We start from the raw sequence: 22,314 nt of genomic DNA on the forward strand, positions 1-22,314 counted from the left end.
AACATGGAAATATGTTGTGAAATAAATTATATAATGACAGAAATGATATCTGGGTTTCTTTGTGTGCTTCATGAATCAGTGGTAACATAAATGCCTGTCTTGTTTGCTATCATCTTGTACAGTAAAAAAAAAGATATATATATAAAAAATATTCACAACAAAGTCAGAAGCACTTTGAACCATTGAGGAAACCATGACTGACGGCTCCATTTCAAGAGAATCACAGTCTATATACGAAGGGCTTCCCATAAGAACACCTCACCATACAGCGTGATTTCAAATGGCAGGGTAACAACTTGCTCTTTGTGCTGTCACAGTTTCCACTTCCTGAGCAACGTACCGGCACTTTAAGATGAAAGGGGTGTAATTCGAGGGATGGTTTAACCAATGACATAGAGGCACTCAGAAGCAGCATCAGACCAGGTGATTTTAGAGCCCAGTTGTAGCCATTTATCTTGATTGAGTGAGGAGACCACAGCTGATGCCACTTGCACAGACGAGGCAGCCACATAAAAGGCATAAAGGAGAGCCAGGCAGCATGGGCAAACATGGTGCAGACATGTTTGTTCTAAATCTTGTGTTTTTGGCTGCTTTGGCTTCATCCACTGGTCTGAATGGTAAGACAAAGATGTGATTTCTATCATGTGTTGGAGGTTGAAGGTTTGATCGGTGTGGTTGCACAACGCAGCACCAACACACATCATCTTCCTGACATGTTATAACCTTTTACAGGTATTCCTCAGTACGTGCACGGCCAATGGTTTATGGCCGATGAGAGTCTGCAGTATGAGGACACTGATGCTCTGTCTGTAGCAGCGGAGGAGAGCGTGTGGCCTGCCGTCCCACCAGAAATTAACCCGGTGAAGGTGGAGGTGCAGAACTCGCTGACTACTCCAGGGCAATACGTCATAAAGGAACAAGGTGCGCTGTGAATGATAAAGTTATGTCTACATCTACAGTTTCCTGTTACCTATCCACTTTGTGCCTTACTGGCACATAAGGCCTCCACTTCACCCAGTTGGCAGCAGATGTTGTTGCTTCGGCTCATGTTTTCCACCCCACCCCACCTCTTCTCTTTTCTTCTCCAGACTTCTCTCTCCTTTTCCCCTTAGGTGCCCAGGTCATTGTATGTGACCAGTCATCTTCCATCTTCTCCACTTCACTGCACATTCACAGTATGCTGTATTTTTGTTTCAGATGAAAAGAAGGAAGCATCATCGGTGTGGAAAATCGTCCTAGTAGCAGCCGTCCTGCTGGTGTCCGTGGTGGGATCTCTGAGCACGGCCTATTACCTGTGTGTCTGGAGAGGAGGCCGGATTCACTATCAGCCTCAGAAGCAGCTTTATGCGTAAATGTAAAAAATAAAATGAACCTTGTGTGGAAGCCTCCGTCAAACATGTCTCATTTCTCAGTTCTTGTTTTGGAAAAGTTAGAATGGATTGTCTTGCGAGGTTGCCACCAATCGCATGAAAAATGTTTTCATTTGGTGTCAGTTCTGAAGGAGTCCATCAGAGGAAGAGAGGGTGAAGGTAGATGAAAAGCCAGAGGTGAAAATAATGGGACAGTTGTTTTGCTTAAAATGTCAGTTTGCTTCAGTGGGCCTGTGAGTAATTCTGTACTTTCTCATTGTGTTTTCCACTTGTAATCTCATGCCCCAGCCTGCACGAACATGTCCTAAAACTATGACCCTTCTCCAACAACATGTGTATTGTGTACTTCCCGCAAACCTGAACTACAATCTTCTAGTTGTGGTTGCTACTGACAGGTTTGTATAGGATTATTTAGGATATTTCTGGGTATTAATGAGACTGCGTGCACACACTATTCCTGATGAAACACTTTCTTGCCTCTAAGAGCTGCACATGTATTCTGTTTACTCAACTGTTCTCCACATCTGCCTGAAATATTTAGGGATTTGGTGACCAAATAAACATTTTGCAGCAAAACTGAAAGTTCTGTATTTTTAAATGGAGACAAATGGAAGTCATTGTTTTCCTTGTGACCCGCTCCTTACAGCTTCTGTTGTGGTCTGTCAGACTTTGTCAATTAATGACCACTAGAGGTCACTACTAGCATTGTGTTTGTATTTGTACTATGCTTTGCCTGTGCAGCTTAACAGCACAACCACTATGTCCTCCTTTGAGCCCTATTATACTGTAGTAAGTTTATACTTGTATTAATGTGTTATGTTTGGATTGAGCTCTTGAGTTTGTTTAACTCTTGTGGTTGCCAACATCAGGCAGTTATGTTTGTTTCTGTGTTCGAGAGCCTGAAGATGTGAACAGTTACATCAGATAATCATTGGATCTCTGTCCAGCTACCACAACATTAAAGCTGCTACTAGTGTGTGGATTATAGGAACAGCCTCTTTTGTTGGTGATAAACCACCCAGACTTGTTCAACAGACCGCTATACACTGTGACAATATCATGCTACCATGCCTAAAGGTGCTGTACGTCTTCTGTGCCTTGATAGAATTTAAATAAAATTTGAATCCCTTCAGTGATGATTCAGCTTTTTCATTAAAGCTCTTTCTATGAAAGATTTACAGGACCTGTATTTTCCTCTGAAAGCAGCAGTGCCCCCTCTCTCACCACAGCTCTCCTCACTTTGCAAACTCAAGTACGCGTCCCCATTTGCTGCCTTCGGCAAACACTTTCCTTTTCATAAGAATTCATCTTGATCAGAATTATAGCAGAATTGGCCGTCAGGCTGTTGGCAAAACCAGTGTACTGCTAAGAGTAAAGAGTAATGTTTTAATTCAGAGTCAAGCAAGCGGGCTCAGATCAAATCCACAAACATTTATAAGTCCCCCTTGAGCAATATCAGGTGGCATTAGGGGGCCCAAGGAGACAAAAAGCTGATGAATTGAATTAATCTCCCCTCCCGTGATGGATGGGCCTGTTCACAGGGGGTTGGAAAATGGGAGCATTGTTCATCTGTCACTCCGATTGCCATGTCCCTCTATGATTTGTGCCCGGGTTGTGAAGGCCACAAGTGGCCAAAAGACCTCCCTCTCTCCTTCTCACTCCTCTCACTGCTTTTTTTTCAAGAATTCCCAGCCTTTCAATTGCTTCCACCCCCACAGCCCTGACTGATATTCATACAACTTGATGCAGAAAAACAAGCCCTTAGTCAGGAAAAGCAAACATAAATATCTGACACTGTTTCCTTGTTTTATGTACAGTTTTCTCGGCTGCATTGTAACTTTTCAGTGTTTGCATTATAAATAGGATTTAGAGAGAAAATCCTGTGTTATGTCAACATGACTGTGCAGGCTTACAAGCGTCGTCCTAAACTACTGTGTGCACATTTAAACGATTCAAATTTTGCAAAATGTGTGTGATTATGACATTGCAAAACATAATGTAATTTAAAATTGAGTCATATATATTTGCCAAATAATAAAAGATAATTATGTTTTCTTTCCATAAGGCAACACAAAACTGAATTCTATCTATTGCTGATAATACATTTAACATAGGGAGTCCGATACAAAAGTTCAGAAATGCACATACTACATACTGCATATTTTGTTGTCCATATTCATAGTGGTTTTGCTCTGAGCAAGTATTACAAATATTTGAGCTAATATGCAGTACTCGATTACATTAAAATAAATAAATAGTTCAGAATACAGAAAAATTCATGTCATCCCTTAATTTATTTTCATTATGTCTGCTGTAATCCTCTTTTCTTGCTTTAACTGTGAGGCCCATATAAGTACAAAGCAGAGGAGCATGGCTTTCAAATAGACCTCTCACTTGAGTTGCCTTGTTTGGGCTTGATTCTTGCAAATATTATATTTCATTTAACCCCATGTACTCAGTCATAGATTATCATTTAAGGCCTGCTATGCTGCCCAATATTCTATAATAACAAACAAAATGTAATCCAGTAGGCTACTGGCGATGAAGGCCGCTGCACTTTATGGCGACTTCTCTGCGTCCTCTTACAGAACCCAGTGTTTAAGGTTTGTAAACTTGTCGATTGGAGGCGGCATGCTCTTGGCTTTGAGTCTTTGGTCTCCATTGTTTCTCTCAAGCACCTGCTTCTTCAAAGGCATCCGGCCCACCAAAGAAACAGGTGCTAAAAGGCAATTCAATGGAAAAGACATGAACTCTGATTTCTTCACTGCTTTTGTGCTGTGTGTGGATTACAGAGTGAGATCTACTTGGTAACTACATAATAACTGCTGTCTAAGAGCACACGATACAGGAGATGACTTTGTGAAATGTTAAGCAGTTGAACAGCGGCATAAAGCTGCAGCCCTATAGCGAAGGAATAACGGGTGTGGACAGATGTGGATCTTGTTCTGTAGTGCACGCATTATATAATTCATTACATTGAATTTGTATATTTTTGCTTTTTGAAGCAAACTTTCGGCTTTTATGTGTCATTATGAAACCTTTGAGCAGTTTTTGTCTGGGTTTTAGAGTTTTACATGACACAGAAACAGCTCTCTCAGAGGTAACCAGTACTTCCTTTTAGCAGCTTAGAGGATAGAAAATGCAATTTTAATTGACCGTTATGAAAAGCCTGCACTGGCATAAAAGATATACTGTGCTTTAGTTGGTTTTTACTTGGTTTTACTTTTAGAAAGAACTTACTCAGACAGTCACCATAAGTAATTGCTAATTTTCTCTAACTCACATTACTTGTGGTGTACCGCAAGGTTCATTTTTAGGTCCGCATTTGTTTTCCGTTGACATACTCCCACTTGGTCGAGTCACTGAATGCTGCTAGGGCTCTTTTACTTTCTATGAGGATAACACACATTTGCCTTCCTACAAGATCCTGTGACCCTGAAGTTCTAGCTGTTTTGGATTGTCTGAATAACCTACTGTTGTTGGATAGCACAGTAACTAAACTAACTTAAAAAACTTTATAACCCAAAATCATGAATACTATTGTTCAATCTACCATATGCCATATTTTCATTAACTGTGTCACAGTCCCTGCCTCTTTTCATCACCTCCCTATCTGTTTTAGAATTAATTATAAGATTTTAATATGCTTGCTGAAATTGGGTGGTGATGGGAAGGTGACCACGCTTTTGCCATCAGGGCCACTTGACTCTGGGACAACCTGCCAGAGGAGACCAGAAATAGTAGCTTCTTTTAAATCACTCCTCAACACCCTTAACAGCCCTTTCTAAAAAAAATCTTATTATATTGCTTTTTTAATGTGTCAACTCCCTGTATTTGTTTTTATTATTTTCTCTTTAAATTGTCCTCCTCTTTCCTATTATTACCTTTGCTTCGTTGTCAAAGCACTAAACTTTTAAATAAACATATTATTATTGGCCATTATTATAATTGCTCACTACTCACAAATTTTGTGGAAGCACAATGTCACTGACTTCCTGTGAGCAAAAACAGAGCTTGTAACTGTTGCTCTGAGCTCAATTTGCAAATCTGAAGGTTGTGTAACTCACAGATGAAAAAAAAAAAGAGCACTGAACAGGAACTCTACCCTTCAAATGATATAAACTGAAATGATTTGACACAATCATTAGTAATGGGCAATAATCTTATTATACTACAACAGTGGTTACCATGCTGCTCTCTGTGTCACGGCTCTTATTCCCCCCTCTTTAGTGAAGGACTATGTTTGTGGAAAGGCCACTTTAAGGGCACTAACTGAAATGTTTAACGCTCACTGGTCGATTTATTGAGGTCAGCAGAAGGCTACGTTTTGAGAAACAGAAGAGCGGGCTGTGTTTGGATTGATTTTCATGAATGATTTTATGCTGTGAGCAGAAGAGAAACAAAAGACAATCACGGCACATCAAATCACCGCACAAAAGAAATAAGGGGAGGAAACAAAAAAAAAATGAAGGGCAAGGCCAGAACCGTGTCACTGAGCATTAAACTAATAAATATCAGTTTCTGTCTCTGAAACATGAGGACAAAGAGCATGGAGAATTCAGCTGTATTACGCTGTTATGTTGATTTGACGAAGGTCTTTACCCTTGAGTGGGGTAATTGTTATTGTACAGTTAGTTATTTATTCTTAAATTCTGCCTCTAGAAAATAAAAACAAGTGCTCCATTCATCTAATAAATTAAAACTTGTCAGAACAAAACGATAAACAGTTTATTTAGAGTTTTTGATTCTGAATCATGTAGTATAACTCAGAGGATACACACAATTAAGCTTAAGTGACTGATAATTTACTTGGAAATACCAGCCTTTATATTGACATTTTAATGGAGGGATTCTGATTTTTACGGATCAATACATATTGATTTAATATTCCTCTTTAAAGATGAAAAGAAAACAAAAAGCAACACAACAGCGTTTGTCTCAACAAAGAAACTGTCAGAGGAGAAGTGGTGATTCTTGATTTGACAGTGTGCAGCGATACAGGCTGTGTGCTCTGGATGCTGGCAGAGCTCTCTCTCTTTGTGAAATGAATTAGGAGAACATGAAAACTGAGCAGACCTTCAGCAATACATTATGCATGAGGAGCTTGAAGGCTCCTACTGAATTCTGTTCAGGTGGCATCAGAGGGTGCAGCCAAGTGGAAATGCTGGCTGGTCACTTAAAGCACACTATCTGTGGTAATCTTTCTACATGAAAGCGCTGCACACAGCTTGGGCTATATTCTCCTACTTGCAGGTTGAAATATGCAGTACAACCAGGTTTCTATAGTGGCCACAGAGGAGGTTTACTAGGGCAACAGGGGATTAAAGGCCTTGCTCTAACCTTCAGGCTGTGTTCCACCCTGCATAACTTTACGCTACTATTTGCAATTTAAATTAAAATCTATATTTTGTTTACCGTCTCACACTTGATTTACTAGTTGCAGTATATCTGTGGTAATCATCCCTGTCTGCAGCATTAGAGGACGCTTGCAGGACACGTCATCTCTGTATCAGCGAGTTTGACAGCTTGACATAATTCCAAAATCAGATAACACACCACATGAGTCCTCATCCTCTGTTGTTATGAGATAACATCTAATTTCCCATCTCTCAAGCCATCTTACAAAGACATCGTCTGCTCATTGTGAAATCAATATTCTGTGGAAACACCATTACAACAGTCTTCACAGTGCTTGAGTGAATCACTCCAAGTCACAGATGAACCTGTGCACACACGCACGCACGCACGCACAGACTCACTCAAACACACAGGCAGACTTGCGCATGAAGGTACGCAAAAACACACTGTCACCTCCAGTGTGACCTTTGTTATAACAAGACTTATTCAGAAGCTCAAAAAGCGCACGAGTACTCAGTGTAATTAAATTATGCTTCAGTGCCTGGAGACAAATGTCGGCTGCACTGAGAAGTGTGCATAAAATCACGCAAGAGCTAAAACCAGTACGAGGATGAATTATACTGGATGTAGTGGACTCTCAGGGGGGGGAGAGGATCATGGTCAGTGGAGTGCATCCTTGGCCAACAGACAGACAGACAGACAGACAGACAGACAGACAGAGAGTATCATCATCACAGAGGATCCATCTATCTATCTCAGAGATGCCAGGGTGGCACTAGAGGAAAAGTCAAGGGATCATCACCAAGTCAGTAAGATTCATCCTCTGGGGCCATGTCTGAGTGTGCAAAATGCTGTTCCAGTCCATCTAATAGTTCAGATATTTCAGACTGGACCAACTGAAAGACCAACACACTGGCAGGGTCATTTTTATTTTTTAAATATCATCGTTAATTGAATGTCTCTAGGTCAGGGGTGTTAAACATACGGCACATGGGCCAGAACCAGCCCGCCAGAGGGTCCAATCCGGCCCACGGGATATTGTGTGAAAATGACCTAGAAGACATGAGGCATAATATTGTTGATTACATGTATTTTTCCTCAATGGTTGTTCATACTGTTGTTCATAAACTGTAAACATCTTACTTTGCACTAAAACAAAGAGAAAGATTTTCGTTATTTACAGGTTATTATGCTATCATTTTACTGGTCTGGACCCCTTGAAATCAAATTGGGTTGTATGTGGCCCCTGAACTAAAATGAGTTTGACACTCCCACTTGACTACTAAACAAAAGATGCATTACTATCCTGTTTTTTCTCTGAGCTCTCGCCAATGAGTAAATAGCCAGTCTTAGTTTAGTCCTGGTCTGTTTGTTCTTCTCTTCTGACACCAAAGTCTTTCATGGTCTCTTCTGTGCCTCTGCCATCATGAACATACAGAGAATAGTGAGCTAGCTAGTTATTATAGCTAAATGAGAGGTGTTACATGGTGCAATACCAGGACAGCAAGAGGCGCAGTGTCGATAGCGGGACAGGGGTTACATTCTGACATGTCAAGATGATTTTGAAACTGTATTTTTACTGTAAAATAGTTATTTAGTGTTGCTTTATAGATGTCAGCTTGGGCGTAACTAGGATTTTTGTTCACCTTTTGCTATGCTACATGTTCAACAGCTCCTCACCAGCCTTGAAGAAATGTTCTGAGTTTATCAAACTTCATTGTGTTGGAAAGCAACTCTCCTGTTTCTCTTTTATTCATAGCCTATGACTTCTTTTCTTGTAGGCCTACTGTATAGCATGCTAACCAGCTAGCCCTTTTGATCCGTGTCGTCACTATCGGTTGGCATTGGCAACCGTTGCCATTGCATCCCGGCTGTCACGAAGAAATAGCTGCTCAGCGGACGTATTACAACCTCCTGCCTTGTAAAATGCAACAATGGCAGAAGCTCTTGCCAAGACTGGTAAATAAACAGCTGTTAATGCTGTAGCAAAAGAAAAACTTACAAATCCACAAATTACTCAGTCATGTAAATAAGTGTCAGTCACAGCTTCCACCTCAGGAAAAAGAAAAGAGTGCGGTCTGGCTGCTGCAGATAGGCACAATACAACAAGCGTTTAATAGGGAACAGATAGACGCAGATTCAAGGTAGCATAACACTGAGAGAGTTACAGTAGAGATACAATAAAGTGACAGGGAGACAAGCCATCAGACAGTAGGCTAGCGTTCTGACAGTAAAGGCAGAAGTGGACTGGGCAGTTAAAACACAACAATGAGCCGATGACAGTCTACGAAGAGTTAGACCTGTAGACTTTCTGTGATTTAAAGTCTCTCTCTCTCTCTCCCTCTCTCTCTCTTTCTCTGGCACTGATATAATTTTCCTGGGTAGAATGATGGATGAGGCGGTGTCAGCCCATGTTCATTACAATGCACACCATCTATTCTTCTCAGCCAGACTCTCCGCGCTCCAGGAAATGCCAGAGAGGTATTGGAGCTGCGAAGAGAGGAGAAACTCTCATCAGATTTTATGGAGAGAATTTGCTGCTAGGTGTGTGTGTTAACTTAGTGGATGGTGATCCATCAATCACTAATGAAGATACTGTGAGGACACTGCTTGCTCTTAAAAGAGACACATCCCTCTTTGGGTATGAACAATAAACATCCTTCGATGTCTGTGCAAGCATAATCACTTGCAATATGCTCACGCTAAATTAATAATGAGCACTCCAACAGTTAGCTGAATGCAAAACATTTAGAGAAACATGTAGAGCAGTGTTTGTCATCACAGCCTATTTGTAATGTTTTATACTGTAGGCTTTCACATCATAGTCCAACCGTGATCGAGGGATGAGACTGGACAAGAACACAAACATTTTTTGTGGAACAGCATGGGTTATTTTACATTTTATAGTTTTTTCCCCCTATTAATTTCCTTTTGTCTGTTTATTTCTCACAAATGTAAAGTGGGCGTTGTTCAGTCAGAAAAAGGTGCCATCAAATATGCTCCTACACTTCTCAGGGTTTAGCAGCACATGATAGTTGTAAGTTGTTGTTTTTTTTGTTTTGTTTTTTGGCCATGCACAAAATCTAGTTAAACCTGACCCTCTGATATATTTCTTTAAGTTTGCATTTTAAATTATTCTTAAATGCCATAGTAGCTAGCATACTCCCAATTTCACACTAATGATTAAGATGGCTAAACCTGGTTGCACCATCTCCACGGTAAATCAGCATGCTAAAGTTAGCATTGCTAGACATGCAAAACCAGTTTGTCCCGATAAAGCAGAGTTATTGTTTTTAAGTTTTTTTCCCCAAACGTTGAGTTTTGGTTTCTTTAATATTGGCTACTATTCAGAAATATTAAAGTCTAAGTTTTCCAGGTACAACTAACCAGCAGACAAAGCAAAACAACATTTTAAATGGGTCAAAAAATTACAAGACAAGTGTCGTAACTTACAATATCATGTTTTATGTGTTGTAAAAAAGACCTGAATATAGCCTATGAATGTACATATCTGCCTCACCACTGAACACACAAATGCCCATCCACTTCATTGTGAACAAGTCTACATTGTCTAGACAAACATATTATCTCCAATCAGGGCAGTAATGCATCTTTTCTCCTCACACACAGATGAAGCCAGTGGGGGCCTGATGAGGGGAAATGTGTGGCATATTGAGATAGATTTATTCAAATTGATAGCATCTCATCCTATCAGCTCCACACCAAGTGTGCCAAACTGTGTGCGAGAGTCTTTTCAAAGCCGTTAAAGGATGTATTGAACAAAAGGGGGGTTGGGGGTAGGTGGGGGCTTCAAATGAGGCCTGGATCATTCCTGGAGCAAAGGGATCAATAACCGCCAGGCTAAGCCCTCGCTCATCCATCTGATTCATATCCTCCCCTCCCGCTTTTCAGATATAAGAGGAATCGCCGGACTGAAGGCTCGCTCTCTGTGGCAATATGTACCAGCTGCAAGCTGTTTCCTCACATACATAAACCTGTATGAAATGATTAATGTGATAGTTGTGCTTATATCATAATGGACTGGATGTGTCAGCATATGATGATCTTTTCTCAGGATATATGGCCGCAAAAGGAAAATACTGTTGTCTGTAAATAGCTCACTTTTAGATTTACAATTAGAGGTTGTGTATCATGGGCTGTATGTATGATGTTGTATTCAGGCTGAAACAACCCATAAATTATGAAAAAGAAATCAAACCACTGCCACTGTGCATCAGCTTATACACTTCACATGACGGTGGGTTGACGTCCAAATGTCTCCCTTTGAAAATATACAACCATCAGTGCATAAAAATAAAGGTCCTGCATCATCATTTACCTGAGTATCATGCCGTTTATACTCACTCAAATGCCATTTAATCACTTTGAAAAACAAAAAGAAGACATCAGTCAGGTAAACAATGACAGTCAAATACCTCATTATCTGTGTTGTCAGTAATTAGCAACTATTTGCATATTACAAATAGAGTCGTACAGAACAATTTTGACATAATTTCTTTCCTCTCCTGTAAACTGCAGTGTTTAACATTTGAGCTGCATCCTCAGCTTGTGTCAGAGATTTTCATTACATGACACTTCTCCTTATACCTGCTGTTGCTGCTGCTGACAACATCTCACTCCTAGAGAGCAGTGTTATTCTTTGCACGGGCTGTAACTGAACTCCATGCAAAAACCTGGCAGGGAGAGGAAACTTCATTTGTCACTGTCTGTTAGTAATTAAGTTTTAAGCATAGTCTCAGCTGAATCTTCATGCCGATACACTGACATGCGGAATAAATCCTCGGAAAGAGAGCCCGATAATGGGATAAATGGTTGGGTATTTTTCACGCAGTGTTGGGCATTTAAAAATCATTGCAGCTTTATGACTTCAAATGAGAAGAGTTATTAAGTTCAGCGTTGTAAATTTTATTTTTCTGAGAGGGACAATGTGATTGAGGTATAAAAAGCTCATTGACTGATAAACAGAAACCGAAAAAAATTGAACAAACTATTGAATCATTTTAAAGACCTCTGGGAAAGCGTGTTCAAAGGTCTGTAGCTATTGACATCTCATTTTCCTGTTTATTCATGATTAAAAGTACATTGAAGGTGAAGCACTCTGTCGTATCCAACTGATAATAGTCCTCCCTTACTGGTCGAAAGAGAATCAAGTTAATAAATGTAAAGACATAAGATTTAAAGCTGCAGAAATAGATAATGCAGTTACCTTTGTAATACAAACAAAGACAACACAAGCACAAAGAGTATAGTGCATACATATGTATGACACACAATGTCTGATAAATGATTGATCATAACACAAATATTTGATGCACTGACTCCTGTGTGGTCTCTTCAAGTGGAAACGGTGGTTGTATTAATAATCCTTTACTCTTCAGCTTCAAACGGCACCACCTGCGATCCTGGAGAACAGACAGAACAACTTTTATAAAACCTCCAACAGCACCGTCTACCTACAACGCAAATATTACAAATCTGGTGTGCATTACATGTCTGGAAGGTCAGGGGGATGTAACACAAATTTTTACTGGATGATTCAAATTGCAATTGAAATCAATTAAAGTTGTAATAAATTTGCAACAACAGAGTTCACCGAGGTCATACCTCATTATTTTTTATCTGAGAATTTGGGTGGTTTCGCAAACCTTGTGGGAAGTTTATATTCTGCAGTTAATACCTCACACGTAGTTCATTTTAAAAGCTGATTCCAGCACATTTAAATTTCATTACCTATAGGCCAACAATATAATTCAGTATTTCTCCGGCAGAATTTTAAAATGACTGTAATGGTGTATTTTACAGCCTGTAATTTCCTAATAATGTCCTGGAAAAATAACTGAGTCATCTGGTAATAATTACAGGGAAAGTCTGAACAAGGATCTGGGACAGGTGAATTAGACTTGTTAAGTTTTTGATGAGTTTCATTGGAGGAACTGCTCACCTCAAAACCTGCGTTGCTTTATTGTTTTTGGCCACTTGGGGGCAAAAATCTGAGCTAACACCACAACACTAACAGAAAGTCACCTTTAATTAACATTCAGTTAGAATGTAAATCCATCATTCACCATCTTGTTTTGCTCTCCACTGACTCCTGAAGTAAATGTTTGCCTCTTAAGCTGCTAAGTGCAACAACATGTTCAACAGACAGCGTCTGTCTGTTATGCACCCTGCAGTTTGGTGCTGTATCGGTGTAGTGAACATTTCTCAGAGGTTTATCAGAACTCAGGGCTGATCAGAACTCTGGGTGTGAACCTAAACAATAAAGCTGTGGACCACACAAACAAAATAAATAGGTGGAAAATGTGCCATAGAGCTGTAAAGTGGATTTTTCACCACAAATAAGGCCTTTAATTTGAAGCATATTTTAACTTTTTTTTTTATTATCAAAATATTTATTTGTGTACCTTTAAATACAACTTTCACAAAACTGGAAATACAACTTGTATCTAAAAAAAAAAAATCTATATAAAAAGACATCCAAGACCTTTGGTTGGTTAGGGGTTGACCTTAGTATCTCTAAATTCCTGACTTTCGATAACTGCTGGTATTTTTTAAATTAAGTTCAAACTGAATCACTAAATATATAAACTATCTTACAATAAAGACCACCAACAGTTTTGATGTGCTATATTTGAGTGTAAGACTAACCCACATAACCCTCTCTTATGAAACAGTATGAGCCCAGTAAGTCATTCTGACCTCTAGTCTGTCACATCCTCTGTTGTGAGAACACAGTTACATTATGTAACCAATGCATCACAGAATGACACCCCGCAGTGATAAAACACACACACACACACACACACACACACACACACACACACACACACACACACACACACACACACACACACACACACACACACACACACACACACACACACACACACACACACACACACACATCATATAATCTTTCTTCAAGCACTCAAACAGGCAGATGACCACAGACTGAGAGAGAGAGAGGGAGCACTCAGGTCGCATTTCACTACAACAACAAAAAAAGAGCGCAACAACAATAAAGAAATCCCTACGAGTGCCAAGCGCGCGCGACTGGCACGTCGTCTCTCCAGCGTCGCATCTCCTCTCATATCAAAGACACTAAACAGTACTGTAATCCCAGACTTTGATCACGTGAGGGCAAACTTGGCCAAATGGGAAGGCGAGTCTCGGTAGTACGCTTCCGACCGCCATTACATTACAATACGCGGTGGGCTGGACGATCGTGCGCGAAAGGAGGAGGCAAAAAAAAAAAAAAAAAAAAAAAAAAAAAATCGCTACAGCGGTGCTTCGCGTAAAGCAAACAGACACAAGAGGGTGAGAATGACACAGGCAGGCTACGGCGCACCGCACTTCCACTTATTTACCAATATAATTCCGCCGCTGCGAGGGAGATAAACAATGAGGAAGGAGTCGCCGGCTGAGGACAACGCGCACACATTGACGGATTTAATTCAATAATCAAAGCATTTCTCGAGGAAGAGGAGAAGGAGGAGGAGAGGTGGTGGAAGAAGAAGAGAAGGAGGAGGAGGAGGACATGCTTTTAAATGTCGAGCTGGTTTATGAAGAAAGATTCTGCGGCATGCAACACAGTCTTTATGTCAAACATCGGCGCCAGACGAGGACTGTCACTTCTGCTTGAATTGTGCATTTGAGAAAAATCACATGAGATCTCTCTCTCTCTCGCTCTCTCCCTCGCTGTGTGTGTGTGTGTATGTGTGTGTGTGTGTTTTTGTGCAAGATTGAGGCTGTTGTGGCCGCGAGAGGACGTTTCGTAATGGTATAAAACTGAAAGGAAGGAAGGATTTTTTCAAACCTCCGTCTACAGAAGCCTGCTTGTCGTTTTTCCTTGCTGGTGGAGTGTAAGAATAGTTTTTCTTGTCTGAACGCTTTGACTCATGATTCGGGCTTTTTTTTTTCTTCTGTACTGGGGAACCCGCTCGACTTCGTCCGCCCTGCCACGGAGCAGGGAGCCACTGGAGGGGGTTTTCTTTTCTTTTCTTTTCTTTCCTTTCTTTTTCTTTCTTTCTATTTTTTAAAGAAAGAGATCCCTCTCGTCTGCGGTCCGTTTAATTCAAGAGCAACAGAGGGATTAAACATTCCTGCTCGCAGCGCCTGTTTGTGTGAGGCGGTACACGGGGCTACATTGTGAGAGAGGAACGGTTGTGGTAAGAAAGAAGGGCTATAAATAGCTCATGCAATTCTCGAAAACTATCACAAGTGGTGCATCAGCTTGTGGAGCAGACGGAATCAGATATCCTGCGCGTAATGTCTCGGCTCTAACTTAATTGTTTTGCAGGCAACGGACGCCTATTAGAGATCACCCCCCTTCCCCTTCCTCCCCCACAAAAAAAAAAACATAAATAAGAAGAAGTTTGGACTCTGATTCCTTATTTCTCCTTCTGGGGGCCGCCCCCTGTGCGCGGAACAGAGGAGTCATTTTCTCATGGATTATGTTCATTTAGTGATGAAACTACCAGCGGAAGGACTGATATGGAAACGGGCTGATCTTCCCCTCCTGTGTGTGGATTGAAATGGATACAGTGCAATTCTCCGCCTTTGACAATGATCACATTTGGAGCCGCCTGACCTGGATTGTAACAATGTTTTGATCGGCCGCACACACACGCTTTTGGATTTACAACATCACAACATTATAGATCTGCGAACCGGTCCGGGGGGCGGGGGGGCTTCATGGATGCATTCTGCACTTCTTTTTGAATACGCCCATTCCTCTGCCCACCACCACCCCCCTTTTCCCACCCCCCCACCCCCCTTCTCCCCGACATATCTATTATCTGGGGCTCTTGTGAGGTTAGAAGCCTGATTGTTTTGGCAGACTCGTAAAAAAAAAAAGGGAAACCGATTTGTCAGCTCCCTGCTCGGTGTTGGATACCGATGTAGGATTTCGACATGCCCAGCACTGACGACCCCAACGGCGGACGATTATGACTACAACAGCGAATTGGGTGGCTAACGGGGCAAGCCTTGAGGACTGCCACTCCAACATCTTCTCTCTGGTACAGTATCTATAATAAATCACGCTCCAATCACAGTCACGCCAGCCAGTTGTGATCGACAAGTCATAAGACCGTGGGAGGCACGCTTAAATGTGTCTGCTGTACAAAGGTGAACCAATTGCTGGTGTTGTTATTAGGCAATCATTAACACGGGTTAGTGATCTGGAGAAGAAGAAAAAAAAGCACCACATTTCCACCACTAAGCCTGTAATAATAAAATATCTCAACCCAGAGGCTTGATTCCACTAGAATAACAACACTTTATTATCTGATTTCAACCCAAAACATCTCCCATAATGATTGAAATACAAGGATCAAATGCTCCCAAAGCAAAGTGGCCCATTATTTTGGCATGTGTTTGCAGTTTTGGCACTGGTTTAGCTGATAAACAATAGGTAAACATTATTTTTTTCCCCCATTCTGGCCATTATCCCCCTCCCTTTTAAAATAATAATTTCACTGGAAATCTAGCTGGAACTCTGTTGCATTGCCAAGCAACTAACTTGGAGAGAAGGCGTACTGCTGCCTCTGTCAAATATTTCTGCAGCCAGAGAATAGAGAAAGAGATTTTCTGATCTCCAGCAAACAGTAGTGTGATGTGTTGAGCTAATTACTCATGAGGTTCTGAATTACAAGAGTGGAGGGGAGATAGATGTTTGTGTGAGTGTGTGAGCCGAGGAACATTTTCCTTTTCGGCAATAAAAAATTGATAATATGATTGTTTCACACAGAGAAAAAGCAGGTTAATAAGATTCTGACAGACGGCAACATGTATCAAGAACACAGCGGAAACAGCACTTTCACACTCAGTTTATCTGAAAAAGGTGTTTTTTGACTCCACGGGCAGTGTCGTTTTTTTTTTTTTTTTTGCAGAAGTCACTGCTTTTTGAGGGTGGAAAAGATTGAGCAGAGTGTTTTCACAGTTCTCATCCTGCAATCAGTGAGTTAACTGTCCTACTACAACAGGCAGCCAAGTGGAAAGGCATGCAGTACACTGAAGTCAGGCATAGGCTGCTGAGAACCACAACAACGGAGGAATCCTGAGGGCTGTTTTTAGTTTTTTAAGGTGATCATGCAGGTTGTCCATCAGCAGCAGCAGGAGCAGCAGCAGCAACAGCCAGATAGTTTTACACTACACACTGAAGCTAAATAAACAAGTGTCACATGGTGAGGATTCATGAGCTTGCAGAAATCTTTAAAAATTCCCAATAAAACAACTCACAGTTCTCAGGAATCTCAGTGATTTTGTGACTGCAAAGGGAGTGAGGAAATTAAAATAGTATAGGCCTATCTAGAGCCACTCAAAAGTGACACCAATATAAGCAGCGCTCCACTATTAGACGTCTGAAATTCTCTCAGTGTGTCACCTCGCAGCTGAAAACTGAGATTACGTCTCAGTCGAGGTTATTCCCTCGTGGAGTGAAAAAGAGAGAGAGAGAGAGAGAGAGAGGGGGAAAGGAAAGCTTTCACTTACTGGCCGTGGCGTTGTTGGCCGCCGTGCTGGCCCTGTGAACATCCCTTTTCAAAGGGAGGGAGAAAGAGACCATCCATCAGTTGGCTTGTTGAGAATATTTATGACTGGCTGGTGCCACAGCGGTTACTCACTGGCAGGGCTCCGGCACAGAAATCCAAGACAGAGCGAAACGCTAATGACACGCCGAGTGTCCTGGTTAGAGGGTACGACTGAGACAAAGAGACAAGATGAGACGGATGCGGAGATGCAGATTGCATCCTGATGCCGAGAATGAGACAGATGTGTGCCGCGAGCTTAACAAGCGGAGGCTGAAGCACTTTTATTGTGAAGGAATCAAAAGGAATTTAAAAATATGATGTAATTTCCTGCATTTAACCACTTTTTTACTTTGTTTAGAGCTTAAACAGTTCATTATTTGATTTAGAGAACATGATTTAACAGATTTGATGTTATATCAATAACTGTAGCTAGATTTCTGACAGCATTCACCCGCTGTAATTGTTAATGAATTACCTTACAGTTGTAGCAATAAGAAGATGCCAGCTTTGTTTAATAGTGTAATGTTTATACCAGAGTAAACATTGTCATTATTTTATTGACTAAAAAATATGACAGTGATAATACTCATTACTCTAACCTGGTGATTTAGAGTCTCAGCGGTGAAAGGAGCAGCCCCTAAGGTGGGATATTTCTTGGCCTTGTCCTTCAGGTCATATCGGCTCTGTGCTTACATAAAGGTCTTGTGGGTAAACTAGTGAGCGCTCTGGTCTGACAGCCTGTTAAACAGCATTCCAACATGCACTAACCTCGTTGCTTGCACTGATTTACTGGCTGTTATTGCAACCTGCATCAATAGAAAGTACCTTAGAAGGCATAAGTGCTCATACTGTGGCGCTTTATGGGGGCGCAGCAGATTACTGCCATGCCTTCTGTGAGGCCCGGTGTCAGATACTTGAGATCGTCGCGATCACACAGCCCACAAAACAACTGTCTCGTGTGCTGGTGATCATCCATCTGTGACAGAAAGCAAACGAGACCCCTTGTAAGTGGGAGACGAGACCCGAGCGGGTGAGTTTAAGTTGAAGTAGCGATGGAGGAGGAGGAGGAGGAGGAGGAGGAGGAGAAGGGCGGAGGACTGGAGGAGAAACAGAGGAATGTTTTCAGCTGAAGGGGTGAGTTAGAGTTAGAGAGAGAGAGAGAGTGGCTGAAGGACTGCAGCGGAATCTGTTTTCATTTTAGGAAAGTATTATGACTGATGTGCATTTCCTGACTGCTAGCCTCAGCCTGTTTGAGAGAGCAAGAGCGAAAGAGTGAGACAGAGCAAGAGAGAAAATTAAAGAGAGAGGAACGCAATCAAGAGTAAGGAAGAGAAAGAGAAAGAGAAAGAAAGAGAGCGAGAGAACAGTCATCTTTCTGTGGACTGGGCAGGTTCTTATAACAATGAGTCCCAGCCTGATTATGAAATGCAAGGAGGAGACAGTTAAGAGCCTCACGACACAGGAAGCCTCTGAGCATGTGTGTGTGTGTGTGTCCTGTGCACATTGTAAACCATCCAGACTCAAGAGACAAACTTCAAACACCCGTCATATTATGCACACGAATACACACACACAGACAAACACACACAGGTGCATTCACAAACACAAGCATCGACGTGGAGACAGGAAAAAAAACCAATAACACCAAAAAAAGAAAACACCCACATACCCACACAAGCATATGTATCACAAATACAACACACATGCACACACTAAATCTGCCACCCACACTCACTCATGTGCACGTGCACACACACACACACAGGCACCACATGCTTTATCGCCTTCATAAGGGCTGCAAATACAACCTATATCCTGAGGATGCAGAGCAGTACAAACACAGGTAGATTGCAGAGGCCTTAATTAAAGGACTTCTCCCGTCCCCTCCACAGTGGCGCGTGGCGTGCAACAATGGTAATTAAGTGTCCTCAAGTGAAGGTCTAATGTGATCAACTAAGAGGTGCTCATTAGCCAAACTGTATTCCAATAGAGATCTTGCATGTATAATAATGATGCCACTGTCTGGCACGGAAATAAAGTGCTAAGAGATGTGGCTGAGGGAATACCATTAACGGCAGTGTCTTGATTTATGGCAGGTGAGTGGCCGAGGCTTGTAAGAAGAAGCAGGTAATCAGGAATGGTGCCTTTTTAATATAGGCTGTTTGCATTTCCTCATTATTAATGGTAGTGGATATTGCAAGGGTGCTTAGGGATGAAAAAGAGGCAGTGGTTGGATGAAGTGTGTCGTGAGCTGCTGAGCTGAAGAATTGGTGGAGTCGGAGTTTAATAGGGCTGTGTATCGCTTGATTTTTTTTTCTTCAGTGTTCAGTGTTCATATGATACCCGAGTGTCAATAGTGATAACAAAAACACCACTATTATTCTTACCTGACTTTGAGCAATAAACATTTCCCACACAAAGCCAGGTCTTACCTGACGATCTCAAATCTTAAATTTTGCTCTGAGCCTGACTAGCAACCTGAAGCTAAGCTAATACTAGCTGATAAATATATATTATTGTGTATTGATGAGTCGATAAACAACAAAAAACATGTGATTAGATGTATGAGTTACCATCAGGGTTTTCAAGATAGATGCATCTGATGCTGATATTGATCTGTTTATGTTGTTTCTTAGATAGGGTTGTGTTGAGAATTGTGGTGATGTTGGTATCATGAATTGGTTGATGTCGGTCCTATATACAACCACTAATATAGGCCTACACTTGTAGCCTTCAGTCTCATCTATGTATCGTATGGTATTGTATCGTTATTGATTGTTTTTATTGGCAACAATTATTGTAAAAAGACTGGTGATGAAAAATGTATAATTAAAAAAAGGGTAGGCTAAATCATTTTGTTTCTTTTCAAAATGGTACTGAATTGAGAATTTATCTTAGAGTATTTTCATGTGTTGATTTATAAACACAGTGTTGACATAATAAATGATAGCGCCTGTGTTCACTGTAATTTAGTAGTTCACAATCTATATAGCACAGAGGGATATCAGGTTTTAGCTGAACACACAGTTCTTGTTTGATGGATCGATTTATCGTTGGTTTTTGTATTTTTGTAGTGTTTGTTGACAAAAAAAAAACATAGATCATGCCCAGACACATCCTTAAAGTCAGAAACAATAATGAAAGAATGAGTGAGGAAGCCTACATGGATGCGTGGATGTTTGATGTCAGCAGCTTGTAGCTATACCTTCACAGCCTCTTAACTCAGTGCAAAGCAATGAAAGTGCAGTTTATATAGAGAGATGTAAGGATGACATTGAAGCCACAGCAGTGTCCTCTCACACAAGGAGAGGATCAGTCCAGGTTTCCAAGGCAGCAGCCCCAGTCTTCTGCTGCGTGCCCTATGCAGCAGCTCCATCTGGTTCCTTCTCACTAAACAGTCCACCCCCTACGCCCAACCTGTGCTTTTGGCTCCGCTTGCCCGGCAATTTTGACAGCTCGCACCGGCTTCACCTTGAGTCTGTGTGCGGCGCCTCCCACTAATCTGCCCCTGTCACTGCCGTGGGAATCCCTTGTCACCGCGGTGTGTAGGACTCGACCAGGCAGCGGCCCACCTGTGTGAACATGGCACTCTGTATGTAAGTGACACACACAGGTTTGTCAGATACTTCTCTCTCTGCCATAACACAATGACTTGTGAATAAGCACGGGTTAGCCGCTGACAGAAATAGGGCGGTGAATGGGCCGGGAACAGGAAGACGGGGGGCTCTCTCCTCGCTCATGCTTCTGTTATTTTACGACACATCTCTTTTCTGGTAAATTCTCCCGAGTGTAGTCATGTATCTTATCTGAACAGTAGGCTTGTCAGGGCCCTGCCACAGAGGTGAAGAACAGTTCAAAGACGGACAGGGAGGGAGGAGTGACTGAGGGGAGGGAGGGAGGGAAGGAGGGAACCACCGCTGGTCCTGGAGCTGGAAATGGGATGGGATGGGCAGGAGTATTTTGGAGCACGGTGGCTTGAGTGTGAAATATGTAAGCCCTGCAGTGCCAGCTGTGTTCTATTCTTAGCGCCCGCTGGTGTTCCTGCATGTGTGCAGGGCGACAGAAGGCTGAGTGGGACCGGAGGATTGGCAGGAATGGGTAGTAGCTGGTACCATCAAGTGCTGGATACTTAGCTATCAGCTGGCATATGGACCAATAGACAGATAAATAGATAGACTCATTGTGCAGAATGGACTCGTTATTGAGCAGTGTGACACATTGTTTTCCTGTAAGCATGCAGCATTTTAATGTTTTCATCTAGTTATCTACTTCACACAAATAGTTGAGTAATGAGTCTGAGATTCATCTCAACAGGATACATGCTTATTATTAATTTGCTTTTATTAGTTACTGAGTCCTAAAAGTCTTTTTTAAGATCATTATTCAATCATGTTTCAATAGAAATACACTTTGGTTAGAAATTTGTGAGACTCTGAAATGAAAGGAGAATAGTAGAGAGAAAGAAACAAGTTTCATTCAACGAGGCAGACACTTTTGCAGTGTGGAGACTTAATATAGCTGTTAGATGAATGTAGAAAGTACAGTATTTTCCTCTGAAATGTGGCTAAATAGAAGTTAAAATGCTCAAGCAGAGTTGGTGCTCAGTTCACCACTCGAGTGAATGTGCTGAATTGAGTTGTTTTGTTGTTATTCTTGTTATCTCCAACACACTCCACCTGGCTCAGACACGTTTTTCCCTACAGATTAACACCACTTTCCTACAAACTATTAGATTTTGGATGTGTGTTACAACAGATCCTGCGGTTCAGACTAAAGATTCTGAGGCCTTGTTGTCTGATTGGAAGATAAAGCCCTGAAACAGATAAATGTAATGCTGCGGGTCCCCGTGCCATCACACGGGAGTCCCTGGCTTAGTCTCGCAGGTGGAGGAGGAGGAGGAGGAGGAGGAAGCGGAGGAGGGGGGTTCTGTTTGCGGTCTTTTCACCTGATTGCAGACGCATTGACAAAGAGAATTTCTTTAAAGGGAGATATTGCCCAGCTTGTAACTGGGCAAATATTTTCTGCAAGCCAGA

The 22,314-nt window shown here is 41.6% G+C and overlaps 1 protein-coding gene across 4 annotated transcripts in view; it reads left to right on the forward strand.

The window, feature by feature from the left end:
- Positions 1 to 14,055: 14,055 nt before the first annotated feature.
- Positions 14,056 to 22,314, forward strand: part of LOC310994755 (mediator of RNA polymerase II transcription subunit 13-like) — a 78,180-nt gene continuing 69,921 nt past the window's right edge. For all 4 annotated transcript variants that reach the window (XM_083983557.1, XM_083983558.1, XM_083983559.1 and 1 more), the window contains exon 1: positions 14,056 to 15,769. In XM_083983557.1, the coding sequence (XP_083839683.1) occupies positions 15,698 to 15,769 (72 nt within the window). In that variant the 5' untranslated portion in view covers positions 14,056 to 15,697. The remainder of the gene's footprint in view (positions 15,770 to 22,314) is intronic.

Source organism: Trachurus trachurus, assembly GCF_905171665.1.
Source record: "Trachurus trachurus genome assembly, chromosome: 12".
Classification (NCBI taxonomy): Eukaryota; Metazoa; Chordata; class Actinopteri; order Carangiformes; family Carangidae; genus Trachurus; species Trachurus trachurus.